The sequence below is a fragment of the Tenrec ecaudatus genome, chromosome 16, assembly GCF_050624435.1.
Source record: "Tenrec ecaudatus isolate mTenEca1 chromosome 16, mTenEca1.hap1, whole genome shotgun sequence".
In the NCBI taxonomy this organism is placed as follows: Eukaryota; Metazoa; Chordata; class Mammalia; order Afrosoricida; family Tenrecidae; genus Tenrec; species Tenrec ecaudatus.
In genome coordinates this window covers 4,592,501-4,606,235 of record NC_134545.1, presented here as the reverse complement: position 1 = coordinate 4,606,235, position 13,735 = coordinate 4,592,501, and the positions used below count along the sequence as shown (strand labels likewise).

At 61.1% G+C, this 13,735-nt stretch overlaps 1 protein-coding gene across 21 annotated transcripts in view; it reads right to left on the bottom strand.

Moving 5' to 3' along the window:
• Positions 1 to 13,735, bottom strand: part of NCOR2 (nuclear receptor corepressor 2) — a 130,583-nt gene that overhangs the window by 48,591 nt on the left and 68,257 nt on the right. For 18 of the 21 annotated variants that reach the window (XM_075533620.1, XM_075533623.1, XM_075533619.1 and 15 more), the window contains 5 exons: positions 9,847 to 9,899; positions 4,853 to 4,919; positions 3,337 to 3,509; positions 2,746 to 2,839; positions 1,767 to 1,945 (listed from right to left, as the gene is read on the bottom strand). In XM_075533620.1, coding sequence (XP_075389735.1) covers positions 1,767 to 1,945; positions 2,746 to 2,839; positions 3,337 to 3,509; positions 4,853 to 4,919; positions 9,847 to 9,899 — 566 coding nt within the window. The remainder of the gene's footprint in view (positions 1 to 1,766; positions 1,946 to 2,745; positions 2,840 to 3,336; positions 3,510 to 4,852; positions 4,920 to 9,846; positions 9,900 to 13,735) is intronic. The other 3 variants (XM_075533628.1, XM_075533638.1, XM_075533639.1) reach the window with 1 other exon arrangement.

Genomic DNA, 13,735 nt, shown 5'->3' with positions numbered 1-13,735 from the left:
AAGTGCCTGGAGGCGGAGGCGGAAGGTGGAGTGGCCTGTCGGTGTTTATCACCAGTGATAAAGGATCTGTCACACTGGCCAAGCCGGGCAAAGGTCGTGTGCAGGCACAGCTGGGAAAAGGCTGTCTGAACCAAGAACTACGCCCTGAACGTTTCTGACCCTGACTTCTAACCTGCTCACATCCCTGGAAAAAGACAAAGTGCCTTGGAGAAAGACGGACGGACGGATGGACGGCCTCCTGGTGTCATAACTGGCCAGAATGTCGGGACTGTGGAGGCATGTCTGCGCTCCACCTCAGAGGACAGGCCTTGGCCTGCTGATGTAGGAGGTCCTCCGCCGTCAGACGCCAGCCCCGACAGCCTCCCTGTACTACACCTTTCTAGAGTTAGCAGAAAGGACGAAGAAGTCAAAGAGACACAGAAACATCCGAAGGAGTAACAAGCCATGCAGTGCTCAGCTCCCACGATGCTCAGATGTACCCACTTACTCCTGCTCTGAAAGCGATCGCACTGGGAGGTCTCGGACGGAGTGAGGGGTGGAGGGAGTGAACAAAACCGAAAACCAGGAAGAAAGGCAAACCCCAGCCTACTAGTCTGATAGGGACTGTGGTACCCTCAACTAAGTCGCCCTTCAGGCCTGAAACCACACAGCTCAGCTTTCAGCCAAACAGTGGTCTTAAAGGGTTATGAAGATTAATTCACTAACTCACTAAGGCTCCCTGTCACCCAAATCAAGCCAAAAAAACCCCAAAACCTCACGGCCATGAAGCTGATGCCAACTCAGTGACCCTATAGGATGGGGCAGAACTACCGCTGTGGGTTTCTGAGAGGGCTGCAGATGATTTTGAACGGCACACCTCGCGATTAGCAGGCCGACGCAAAACCACACCAGTGGAGCTTCTTCCTTCCACCCAAGCCACGATTAGAAGTGACTGAAAAATACGAACGAATACTCTGGATCATGGCAGAGCGTTGTGTGAGGGAGTGCTGGCAGGTGAGCCCCTGGGCTGGGCCGAGCACACACACAGGGCTGCAGCCTGGAGCAGATGCAACTTGTTGCGGAGGGTGCAGGACTCGCTGCCGTGTCTGTTGGGTGAGGATTCAGCTCGCTGGCAGCTAGTGATCCGTCTCCTCAGGGGACCCCCCCCCAAAAGGAGGGGCCGCTCACCTGGACATCAGAGCCCAGTTCTGATGGGGGGGGGGGGGATGACTGCTGCAGCACAGCTGTCCACCAGATGCACTGATTGTCCCCCTGCTCGCTCAGGAGCTGTCCCAGCTGCATGGCTACCTCACCCAGCATTGGGGAGGGCTGGACCTTGCACACTGTGGGGACTTAGTGAAGTCTCTCTATACCACACAGGTGGGTATGACCTGACTGGCGATTGTTGGGGGACAAGAGGCACACAGGACACAGACAGGGCCTAGGGGTGGGCCACAGTCAGCTCCCAGCTGCTTTCAGAGTAAGATGAAGCTCCCAAGGCATCAGGCTCCTGCTCCTGCCCAAGCATAGCCCCCAAAGGCGTCTCCTCTGACACCTTGGGGTCCGTGTTGTCTAATGGTTCCTGTGGACCTCCAACCCAGGGCAGGGGAGCTAGCGCTTGCCCACTCGCCCGCCACCCGGGAGGCCTGAGCCCAGTCAGCCTTCTCAGGCGAAGGCGGACCAGGAAGAAAGGGCTGGCAATCTCTGCTGACCATCAGCCAGTGAACACCCTGGATTCCCACAGGTCCAAGGCCGACTGCACCCCCAGCCCACGAGCCAGGACTCACTTCTCGCGGAAGGTCTCCTTCTCCTGCTCGCTCCACATGTTCATCACCTGCCGGTCCTTGTACACCTTCATGGGGTCGCCCATGAGCCCATTCATGTTGATGAACTTGATGCGCTGCTGGTCGGCGTCAAACAGCATGGGCGGGACCACGGCCAGCTGCCGCATCTGCTTCTCCAGGTTCTGGGGGCGCAGCGAGGGTGGGGGCCGGGGTGAGCGGGGCACAGGGAGGGCGAGGGCAGGGGCTGGCAGCACGTGGAAACCTGAACAGGCAGCCCATCTGTAGCGGGAAGGCAGCCAGGCCCCTTCCCCTGGACATGAACATGTAATCTACTGCAGGCAAAGCTGGGTGCTTTGGGGGTCAGAGGGAAGGCCTCAGAGAGCAGCTGCCTGGGACATGCAAACGCATGGCTGGTGGTGGCAGTGGGGGTGGGGGACACACACACAGACCCCAGCCACCGTCTACCTGCCCGCTGGCACCCTGGGACGAGCTGCCCACTAGGGACTGTGCCTCCTGCCAGGCCCTGCCCAAGCTGGGCAGCCTGTGTGCTCAGGCTTCCTTCCCCATTGTCACTGAGAACCTCACTCCTCAGATGGCTAGAGGAGGCCAGGGCTCAGTCTGGTCAAAGTCAGCCAGCTCCAAACCTGGCTGCCACCCACCAGGGGGTGAAGGGAGCATCATACAACATCCCCAGCTCCCACACCTGGGAGCCGTCTTGAAATTGCAGGCCTCCCTGCCTGGCCGGCCACCCTGGCTCAGCCCTGCCCCACCTGGACCCCTCTGCCACCCACACACTTGGGGGTGACCTCACGTCAGCCTCCTGGGGTTGAGGTCACATTTGACTCCCTTCCCCACCTCACTACAACAGGGAAGTGAGCGTCTGGCCCGAGGTGGGGTGGGTGAGATGGGGCAGGAGTTTGGAGGAATGAGACAGTGATGACATCACCCGTCCCCCACCACCTCATCCCTGGGGTGCACTCACCTCCTGCTCAGAGAGACCATCGATGATCTCAGACACCTCATGCTCACTGCGGGCCGCTGCCATGGAGAGCCCGCCACCACGCTGGCCCACCCTGCTGGAGAGCCAGAGGGTCCCGCTCAGGACCGCCTTCCAAGCCCCACGCGGCCTTTCAGACCTGGGGCCAAGTGGCTCTGTGTCTGGGTGCCTGCCCAGGTGAGCAGGGCACCCAGTTCCCGGGCTAGTGTGAGGACCAAGATGTGCTCGGTGTGCGAGACAAGTTGTGACCACCCTCTGGGAGCCCGGTGATAGGCACGAGGAGCCAGCTCAGGGGGAGGGGGAGGTGGCGTGCTCTGCGGAGACCACTGGTCTTGGAAACGGCTCTCGGAGTTGGAATGGACGCACCCCCCCCCCCGCCGTGGGTGGGGGACCAGCTCTGGCATACACTGAGCATTTACTGTGAGCCGAGCTCCGCACGGGGCTCAGCCAAGTCGGTGGCCCCCGGGAGCCCAATCTACCCCCTTCCCCGCCCCCAGAGAGCACTCATGTTTCAAACAGCCATGGTGGAGCAGGGCCTAGCCACTCGGGCTGGTCCGTGGCAGCCCCTGGGCTCACCTCTGCATGCGCTCCTGCAGCTCCCGCTGCTTGCGGATCTCCGGGAACTGCTTCTCGTAGTACTCGCGCACCTTGCTCTCCTTGGCGCGACGCCGAGGGTTGTTCTCAATGCGCTCCACCTTCTTCTCCCAGGCCTCCATGAGCTGGTCATAGCGCTGGCAGAACTTCTGCTCCTGGGGCAGTGGGCAAGGGTCCCTGAGCCAGCTTCCACGCCCGCCTGCCAGCCTGGCACCTGCATGCCTACACTCAAAGGCTCTCTCTTACACACACACACACACACACACACACACACACACACACTCGCTCGCTCATTTCCTGGCACCTGCATGCCTGCACTCACAGGCACTCTCTTTCACACACACACACACACACACACACACACACACTCGCTCTCTCATTTCCTCTCGCACACGCAATCACATTCCTACACTTACATCAGCATGTTCCAAGACTGACATGCACACGCACTCAAGCTGAGCCCACCCTCATTCATTCAGACACACCCACATCAGCACTGACACTGGGACACACATGCACACACGCACAATCTGCGATCCTGGGCCTCCCTCAACACTCCCGCTTGTTCCCTCAGTCACATGCACTTTGAAGGTGCTCACACATGTACTTATGGCCCAGCCAGTCAGTGTCTCTCTCTCTCTCCCTCTCTCTCACACACACACACACACACGTACACACACACATAGGCTGGCAGTGCCCCCGGCCCAGAGTCCTGGCTACCTCGACAGGAGAACCTGAGGCCTAGCCAGGCCTCCCTTCAACCCTCCAAGATACCTTCTCTGAGCCAGACACCCTCGGCCGAGGCTGGTGTTCTACACGGCCACACTGCCCTTGCTCAGGAGCCAGTGCAAGCGGCCACTGAAGTGTTGGCTGGTGTGGAGAAAGCTGCTGGGAGTACAGCTCCAGGGTACACCTGGTCTGCCACCCACCCCTGGGGAAGCATCCTGCGCCTCAGCCCCCATAAGGCCCTGACAGCAAGCAGCAGCTCCTGAGGACGAGGTTCTGCCACCTGTCCAAGGCCGGGAAGTACCCCTCCACGTCTAGCCACAGTTCTGCCTGCTGAAGCCTGCAATTGCATCCTCATACAAGAGACTCTGCCCAGCAGCCTCGCACTGTCTGGCCTCTGCGTCTCCACGGTGATGTGGGCCTCGGGCAGGCGGGGGCTGTCTGGCTGGGCCAGCGAGCAGCTGCTGGTGGACAGATGGCATGCTCCCAGAGTCTCGCCTGAACGCCCGCTCAGCACTCGGGAGCAGTCAGAAAAGCCCCGACCTTCACGCCGGAAGCTGCCCGGCTTCTGCTCACTGTGACCTTGTCCTCAGCAGACCCAGCAGGCCAGGGGTCAGAAGACACCCCGCCACCTTGCTCTCCTCCTGACCCGGTCGGCTGTCATTCTGAGGTCTGGAGCCGGGTGCCCTCTGCCCGGAGGCTCTGCTCACAACTGGGTGCTCACAGGGACCTGGCTGCCAACGGGGCCCCGTGGGGGTGGGGAGCTGCTCACCCATTGTTTCCGAGCGTGGTTCCTCCTCTTGAAGTACAGGATCAGCTTTTTCCGCATTGCCTGGTTTCTGCAGGGGAGGGGGCAAGCAGGCACCTCAGGGAGAGCCCCCGGGGCAGCCCACCACCCTCAGGCCCCATCAGCCGGCCACAGGTCACAGTCCAGTCTTGGAACACGACTAGCACCAATGCCTATGGGCAGGGCCCTCGCCTGGAAGACCATCACCACTACCCCTACACACACACACACACACACACACACCCAGCAGAGGGGCCAGGTGGCAGGCCCAGCCCTGGTGGTCAGTGCTCTGGAACATCCACAGCCCCACCACCCCACCCCAGTTACCAGTGGCCCACACGGGTGTGCCACTCCCAGCTGGGCGCCTGCATGACACAGACATGGGTGCTCATGCCACAGTACCCACACTGAGCTCCGGGGGCTTCCCTCCCACCTACAGCCTGGGGCGGGGGAGGGAGCAGCTAGGCTTCCAAGGGCCCTCTGGTTGGGTCTCCTCAGAACCTGCATTCCCCTGCCCTGCTCTTCACCCAGGATATAGGTGCAGCGACAGTGTGTGCCTGCCTCCATCGTCCCATGTGTGCACTGAGCACCTGCTGGGACCCAGGGGGCCCCATGAACAACTGCCGGGACCCCCGTGAGTGTGGGAGGGAGGCAATGAGGGAGGGAGGTGGTGGCCCGGGGCCAGGGCCCAGGCTAGGTGAGGACAGTGCAGGGGGTGGGGTGGGGGGAGGAGGGCAGGGAGCAGGCAGAGAGTAAACGGCAGAAGCCAATCGTGAACTAGCCAAGATCTTTCGATGCAGGAAATTCAAGCTCGATAATCCCCTCAGAAACAGTAAAGGCATTGGCCTGAGGACATGGGAAGGGGCGGGGTGGGGGACAGACAGCTACGAGGGCTGTATAACCCCACAAGAAGGACACGGACATCAGAATTTAAGGAGAACGGACACGTGAGATGGTGTTAAGGCAAAAAAGTAACGTTAATCTATCACATACCGAGGGTTCAGGAGGGCCGGGGAGGGGAGGGATATAGGGGAGCTGATATCGAGGCATTCAAAAAAGAAAATGATGGCAGCAACCGGACTATTACGCTCGATCTAATGGAATGATGGATTGTAATAATATCTGTAAGACCTCCTAATAAGAGGTTTAAAAAAAAATGACAAACGGGATGTCTGAGAGCCTGACACAGGCTGGCCGCAGCTTCACGTGTGCCCCGGGCTCTCTGTGTCTGATGCCGCTCCCTGTTGGGGAGAGGGTAGGAGACACCCCAGACGCGTCCTGGGTCCGTCCAGACTGCCACAACGGGCAGCTGAGGCTCCGGCGGTATGGGACCCCAACTCGGGGACGAGGAAGAAGGGCTTGACATCTGGCCGCTACAAACCCCATGACCCCAGGGGAAGCCTGTGTGGCGGTGCTGGAAGGCAAGCCTGGCATGATGGTGGGCACGCAGGACTGGGTGGTGTCCGTCCCAGTCAGGCCACTCGTGGCAGCCAACGGCAGAATGAGGTGAACTGCCCACAAGCCCTCTCTGACCCGAGCGCCTAATAAACCGACAGACCCCGCCATCCCAGCTGAGGACCCCACAAAATGCAGGCCGCTGGGCCAGCAGGAGCTTCCCTCTGACCCTGTGGTGGGAACTCTCCCCAGGGAGCCTGAGTGGAAACCCTTACAGGTGCGGGCAGGCTCAGCTCCCTCCCCTGCAGGGCAGCCCATCTCTCCATCAAAGCCTGATGCCTGACGGCACCACCAGGCTCCTCAGCAGCCCACAGCAGACGGGCATGGGCACGGAGCCCCACAGTCGCGGGGGGCCACGCCATTGGGTACGCACACATGCCCAAACCCATCAGCCCACATAAGGGACAACCTGGGGTTCCTCCCCAGAGCCAGGCCAAGTGCTGCCTTGGGTTGGCAGAGAGCTGGGACAGCTGGCTCCAGGTGCAGGGGGACCCTGGGAGGGAAAGGGACCCGAGTGGAAAACCTGAACTCTGTAGTGAACCCAGCAGTTGGAGGTGAGGCGCGCGAGGCTCCTGGGGTGAAAGGCCCAGCTCTGGGAGCCGCCGGGGTGGGTGTTTTGTTTGTGCTTGTTGCATTTCACTAGAGATGGTTCTACCAGTTTGGGGTGCTTTGCCATGGTTCCCCAAAAGGCACATCTACATGGAGGAGGCTGGGGGAGGGGCCAGCCCTGGTGTGGCGCTGTGGAATTAGTGCTCAGTGCCAACTGTAAGGTCGGAGGTTCAAAACCACCAGCCGCTCCGAGGGAGAAAGACAAGCCCGTCTGAATCAGCACAGTGGCAGCAGGAGGTGCTTTGAAGTTAGCCTGTCCCCTACGGCTGAACGCCAGGTGGTAGGCAGGAAGCACGGGGGTTGACACACCCCACTTGTTCCCTAAGGGTTCTGGGTACCCCAAAAGCTGTGTGCACCCATTTCTACTCCGTGAGAGCAACGCACACCCACCTCTGCAGCCTGGGAGCTGTATGTGCCTACTTCTATTCCCCGAAAGCACCCGGAGGGAGGGCCTGGCCTTTCCCTGGCTGGCCGTCTGCAGCAAGCCCTGTGCTTGGCACCCGGAGGCACCCAGCCCCTGCCAACGAGGCCCAGCCCACAGGCTCCGGCCGGCCCAGGCAGTGCAACCACCCAGGAATCCGCTGCCCGCACTGACCCACAGATGCCGCTGCCGGGCACACAGAGCTGCTTATGCAGCAGGAGGCCATGGGGCCACAGTCCCCAGGCCCAGCTGGTTGCCCCTTTAAACAGGATGCTGAGTCCCTTGCTAGGTGCCGCGGTCCCAGCTATTCCCTGTCTGCCTCCCTCATTTGAGTTTGCTGACCCTGGACCCCCATGAGGCAGGGCTGCCTGCATGTCCTGCATCTGGCTAGCAAGTCCCTCTGCAGTATTTTCTGGTTCCAAGCCATGTCCTGGGGCTTCAGGGGTCCTGGGGGGACCAGCTCCAACCAGCGTGGCAAATTTGCTGGTGAGACAATTGTAGGGTGCTCCCTGGAGGAGTTGGGGGATGGATAAGAACAACCTGTAGAGAAGATCTGAGTCCCTCCCCTGACCCAAGAAGGGAAGCCATGAGAGCAAGCGGAGGAGCTGGGTGCTGTGGGGACTGGCCCTTCCTAGGGGTCAGGCGGGAGCCTTGGCAGGGCTGGGCCTGGGAGCCAAGGGGTCTCAGAGGAGAGCTTGGGGGCAGTCAGGGAAGACATCCTGGAAGGGAGGGGGAGGGGTGTGAGGCTTGTCTGGGTGATGCAAAGGAAACAAGGGATGCTCAGAGAGAGCCAGCGGCCTGCGAGTGGAAGAGGAAGTCAGCTTGTGTACACCCCCCCACCCCCCAACCCACCTGGGAGAAGAACACAGTTCGCCAGGAGAGGCTGGTGAGCCCCATCCCACAGGCCTGGGAAATGGGGATGGGACGGCAGGTGGCCGGTCTGTCCGAGGGCACCCAGCTAGCCAGGAGAAGGGTCAGAGGGACGGTGTGGAGCAGGCTGGTCTAAGTGCTGGGTGTGTGGCCTTGCAGAAAGCACTGGCCTCTTGGAGCCTCCCCAGTGAGGTCATGGAGGCTGTGAAACAGGAGCTGGGTCTCAGCTGCCCTTTACCTCCAAGGAGCCAACCCCACACATGCAGAAGGAAATCAGGTGCAAGCTGAAGGCCTCGGGGGGTGGGTATGCTGGGCACTCGGAGGGGACATGAGCATCCAGGCATGCTGTGTCCCCGTGTGTGGCACTCTGCTTTCCCCTCCCAGGGGCCCCCAGCCACTCCACTCCTTGGCAGTGCCCAAACTGGGAGACCTGGAGCCGAGACCCCATCACCACTGGCCACCCCCCTCGGCACATAGGCAGCCCCCCCCCCACACACCAGGCTCTCAAGGGGTGCGGAGAGAGCACAGTCCAATTGGGCACAGGTGACAGACGCGTCCCCAGTGGCCAGCACGGCATGAAACCAAGCGTGAAATTAACTTTCCTGGTGCAGCCCGGCACGTGTAGGCAGAGAAATCAAGGAGACAGCAGCAAGGACCTTGGGGGGCAGGGGCTGTGGCCAAGGGTGGCAGGGTGACCCTGAGAGGCAGGCCCTGCTATGGCCACCCTGTACAATTCTCATGGCCCAGCACACTGGCCCGTGTCCATCTCCGGTCCCTAGAGGGGACGCTGGAGCAGAGGTCAGCGAGCCCCCCGCTAGTGGGAAGGTGGGAAGAAAGAAGGGCCATGCCCGCCCAGAGGTGCCTATGAAGAAAGGCCTGGTGATGTAAATCTGAAAAGCAGCCGGCAGGCGGTCTCTGCCAACACCACCCTCGGCCGAGTCCTGCGTGGGGCTCTGGTTCTCCCACCCTGCAGCTAACTCAATGGCTCTCAAACACACCTCTGTCACCTCAAAGGTGAGACTGACCCTTTCACATAGGTGAGAGCCCACTGCCTCCCTTCTCTCACCTCCCACGCTCGGGCCACACCAGCCATCTCGGTGGCCTCTGGGTCTGGGTGCCCAGGATCACTCCACCCTCAGACCCGGGCCCAGGGCCTGCCGACACGGTGAGGTGTCTCTCGATTTCCCTGCAGTCCATGCCCCTCCCCCACCTGCTGCCTTTGTAGCAATTAGCTCAGCAACTGCTTCCCTGGGTCCTGACGCCCTTATCGCCGGCCCGTGCACCACGGGAAAGGCTGGGTGAAGGCGTCTCGGGTGGGTTCCTGGTTGGATCCCCTCGGCCCAGGACACGGTCTCGGGTGGTGTGGGCCTGAATGAACACAGGCAGGCTCGGACGGCCACTCAGTGCAGACAGAAGTAGCCCCACCCTGTGGGCCAGTGACTAGGCTCCTGGGACCCCCAACACCTGCTCACTGAGCCGTGACCAGCCTGCCCTGATGGAGCTCCTGCAGCCCTGCCCTGGCCACCCACCAGGCTCGGGCCTCTTCCCCAACGCCCGTCTGCCCTGCGTCAGAAGCGGGCACCAGGGCTCCGGACCCGCTCCCCCGCTGCCCGCAGGGACTCACATTTTGATGTTCTCATGGTACTGCCGGGTGTCTGAGGGCTGGTTGTACAGCGGCTGCAGAAGAAGGGGAGACAGACTAGTCAGAGGAGGCCTCTGGGGCCGAGTGGGCACTGCCTGCCATGCAGCCTGGCTGGCACCCGCGCTGCTTCTAAACACCCTGGTTCCTCGGGGCATGCATGGCACTCCAACCAAGGGCACCATGCTGTCTCTGCAGGGCACTGGGGGAAGGGGTGGGGCGCTGAGATGGATCCACAGGACAAGGCGCCCACCTGAACGCTCTGGGGGCTGGCCCTGGCATCCAGGGAAGAGCCTAGACACCCATGTCCAACCACTGTCCATCACCATGGGCCAACGAGGACCAGAGCCAAGGGGGACTTGCTTCAGAGAGTGCTGGGGTGCTGTGTCACAGACTGAGGGTGCCACACACGTGGGTCCCCCACAGACGCCTGCAAGCAGGAGGACCTGCCCCCCCCCCCAGTGAAGGAGCTGGGGGCTGAAGAGCACTGCCCACACCTGTGCAGCCCAGAGCACCTGCGCACCAGCAGGGGAGCATGGGTGATGGGTCAGAACGCTCCACCCTACACAGCGGGTGCACACGACACGGTCCCCCAGACTGAGCTCTGACCACCCCCCACCGCCCTGATGCCTTGTCAGCAGCACCTGGACCCCAACTTGGGGGGAACTAGCTGTGGGCCTGCTGCAGAGGCTCCCAAGTCAGACTGCACCTAGCCCCCCTCCTTTCTAGCCCCACTCGGACTGCACCTGGCCAGCCCCTTCCCAGCCCCACTTGGGAAACCTGCCTCATGCACACACCTCCCACACGTGTCCTCAGCTCTCACTACTCCCCATGTGCGTCTGTGTCTGTTCTCCCCCTTGTGTGGCTCTGACCTCCCTCCCCACCCAGTATCTTCCTCACTCTCCTGGCACAGCGGGAGGCCCTGAGCAAGGGCAGCCGGGTGGCACAGCTGACGAGGCACAGACACAGCATGTGCCCTCCGGCTGGCAGAGAAACAAGCCTGGAGTCCTGGGCTCTCAGGCCTGCCAGTCATGGGGGCTGCCCGAGCCTCCTCCTAGGGATGGAGCTGAGTACACTGCTACAGGGCACAGACAGACCCCCGCCTTCCACAAGCCTCTCCGGGATGACAGCATCAGTGTCTGTGGAACCCAGCTGGTCAGCCCCAGGCGACAGCACTGTCCATTTCCAGGGGACACGGAAAGGTCACCCGTGCTGGCACTGATGCTTGCCCCAGACACACCTGGTCAGGCTGCCACCCAGGTCCAAATCTGGGGCATGTTCTCCACCTCTGCCACAGGGGCTTGGACAGAGGACAGCTGGCAAGCCCACAGTCAGACTCACAGAACTTGCCCGGTATGGGGACGGGGGGGTGGGGAGGGCTCAGCACTCCTGAAGAAGGCAGGGACTCTGTAGGGCAGGGGTCCTCAAACTTTTTAAATAGGGGGCCAGTTCACAGTCCCTCACACCCGTTGGAGGGCTGGACTATAGTTTAAAAAAAAAAACTATGAACGAATTCCTATGCACACTGCACATATCTTATTTTGAAGTAAAAAACAAATGGGGCAAAAATACCCAGTGGGCTGGATGTCCTCAGTGGGCCGCATGTGGCCCGAGGGCCGTAGTTTGAGGACCCCTGCTGTAGGGAGTGGAGAGCAGCTGAGGGTGCTGCAGGGCCCCCCCATCTCATCCTGGATCCTGCCTGCAGGGCAGCCCCCGTGCACCTCTAGGGCTGATGAGTCACAGGCTCAAGCGACAGGAACTGGGGGGCCCTGGGAGCAGTGCAGGCTTGGTGTCGTGTGGCTGACTTCCTATCTCAGGAGGACAACGGCCATCTTTCCTAGGGCAAGAGGGACCACAAGGCACACCTGCTGTCAGCTCTCAGCTCCTCAACCTGTTCCTCCCAGGGCAGGTTCCTTAGGTAAATTGAGGCTTGGGGAGAAGAGAAAACGTGGGAGTGGGGGCCAGAGCAGGCAAAAGAGGCAGCAGTTACCATGGCAACAGACGCGCAGGCAGGCCTGCAGGTGGAACCAGTGGAAAGGTGCTCTGGGCTGGAGCCCTCTGAGGGCAGGGCCAGGCAGCCGGGACAGGACATGGCAGGGAGCCCACGCGAGGTGGACACTGAGATTGCAAGGTGGCAGAGGGAGAGGGGGGTGTCTTGGGGAGAACAGGTCGCTTGCTCTCAGCCTCCAGGGACCCGGGCCGTGCTCTGCAGACGGCAGCACTTCTAGGAAGAAGCCCGGGTGCGGGATGCAGAAAGATTTCTCCCAAGTTGTCTCCTCCAAACATAGGCCAAACCTAGTGGCTTGCTACACATGGGAAACGACTGTACACTTGGAGGTCATTGCAAGCAGGTCAGCGGTTACTGTCCCTAACAGTTGTCAGCCATCTGGAGCAATCAGACTGTACTGTGTGTCCCACCTAAGTAGGGCCCACTCCCCTCTCATAAGGATAGTCGATTGTCTCCCTGAAGGAGAGCCCAGGGAGGACAAGCCCACTCAAGGGTGGCCAAGGTTAGGCTGCCATACTGAGTCTAAGGTCCTCCCATCTTGTCACATGTGTACCCTAGTCCCTCCCCTTCCTATTGCGTGTACACCCCTAGCTCATCCCCTTCCTGTGACGTGTGGTTACCTCAGTACATACGGACTTTGGTTAGAAATAAAGAGAGACCCTCCTTTGTTCCACGCACCTGGCTGGTGAGATCATGGCCGTCCAGGAGGTGAGCATGCTACTATGAAACGTGTCTCACTATTTTACTCTCTCTCCCACCTCTCCTTTTCCCTAAGACTTTGCTATAATCGATGTATTTTCACCGTACAATTGCACTTACTGGACCCGTGATAGTGTGAGGGGCTGGTTTCCCCCACACCTGGGCACCGAGCGGCCGGAGCTGTACCCCGTGCCCTCCTTCCTCCCCATGAGGGAGGGATCTCAGGGCCAGCTTGGGGCAGCAGCAAGCACCCAAGGCAGCCAGGCCCTGAGGCTGCAGGGTGATGCCTGGGGCACAGTATAAGGGCCTGTTCTGCCAGCCAATGCAGAAGTGTCCAGAGTGCCCCTTTGGCGTGTCTGGGGCTGTCACCTTTACTGAGGCCATACCTGTCCCCTAAGAGCACTCAGTGGGTTCAGCAGCCGGGCAGAGGGACCCCATGACCAGCACTGCCAACATGGGCTGTCAGGTGCATGCCCAGAGCACCCGCAGGGCCTTCTCGGTTCCCTGGACGGTCACGGGATTGCAAGACGGATTTTCCCACAAACTTCTGGAAGCTTGCCTGCACCTGGACACAGATGTCCCAGCAATGCCTGCCTCTGCTATCCCGACCCCCACTGCTGCGGGCACAACCAGACCCAAGGGCTGGCTGCGTGCCGTGCGACTACGCTGACCTGGGACAAGGAGAGAAAGGGACGTGACAGAGGAAGGGTCCGGGTGTCTTTGGGCCATGGTGGAGCTGGTGGATGCTGGCTGGCTGCAGACACCTGCGTTCCCGAAACCAACCCACGGCCTGTGCTCCGTGAGGTACCGCGTGAAGTGGTGGGGGGTGGGGTGGGGGTGTGTGTGTTTTGCCTGAGCAGGGGACGGCGAGCCCAACCAGGACAGAGAGGATCAGGCAAGAATGGGTGGCCTGGAGAGGCTGACCGGATCCTGCCAACTAGCCTCAGGAACTGGCCACTGCCCGTCTTCCCCTGGCCCTGTGAGAGCCCGAGAGGCAGTGACCAGCCAGCCAGATGCTGTTTGCAGGTAGAACCCTGGGCTGGGAGGCAGAAGCCCAGGCAAGCTGGCCTATTCAACACCCTCCCCAGGCACCCCCACCCCCACGCATGCACGCCCACGCAGTGCTTCAAAAGCTGTGCACGCTCCACCTGCTCTGGTTGCCCCCAC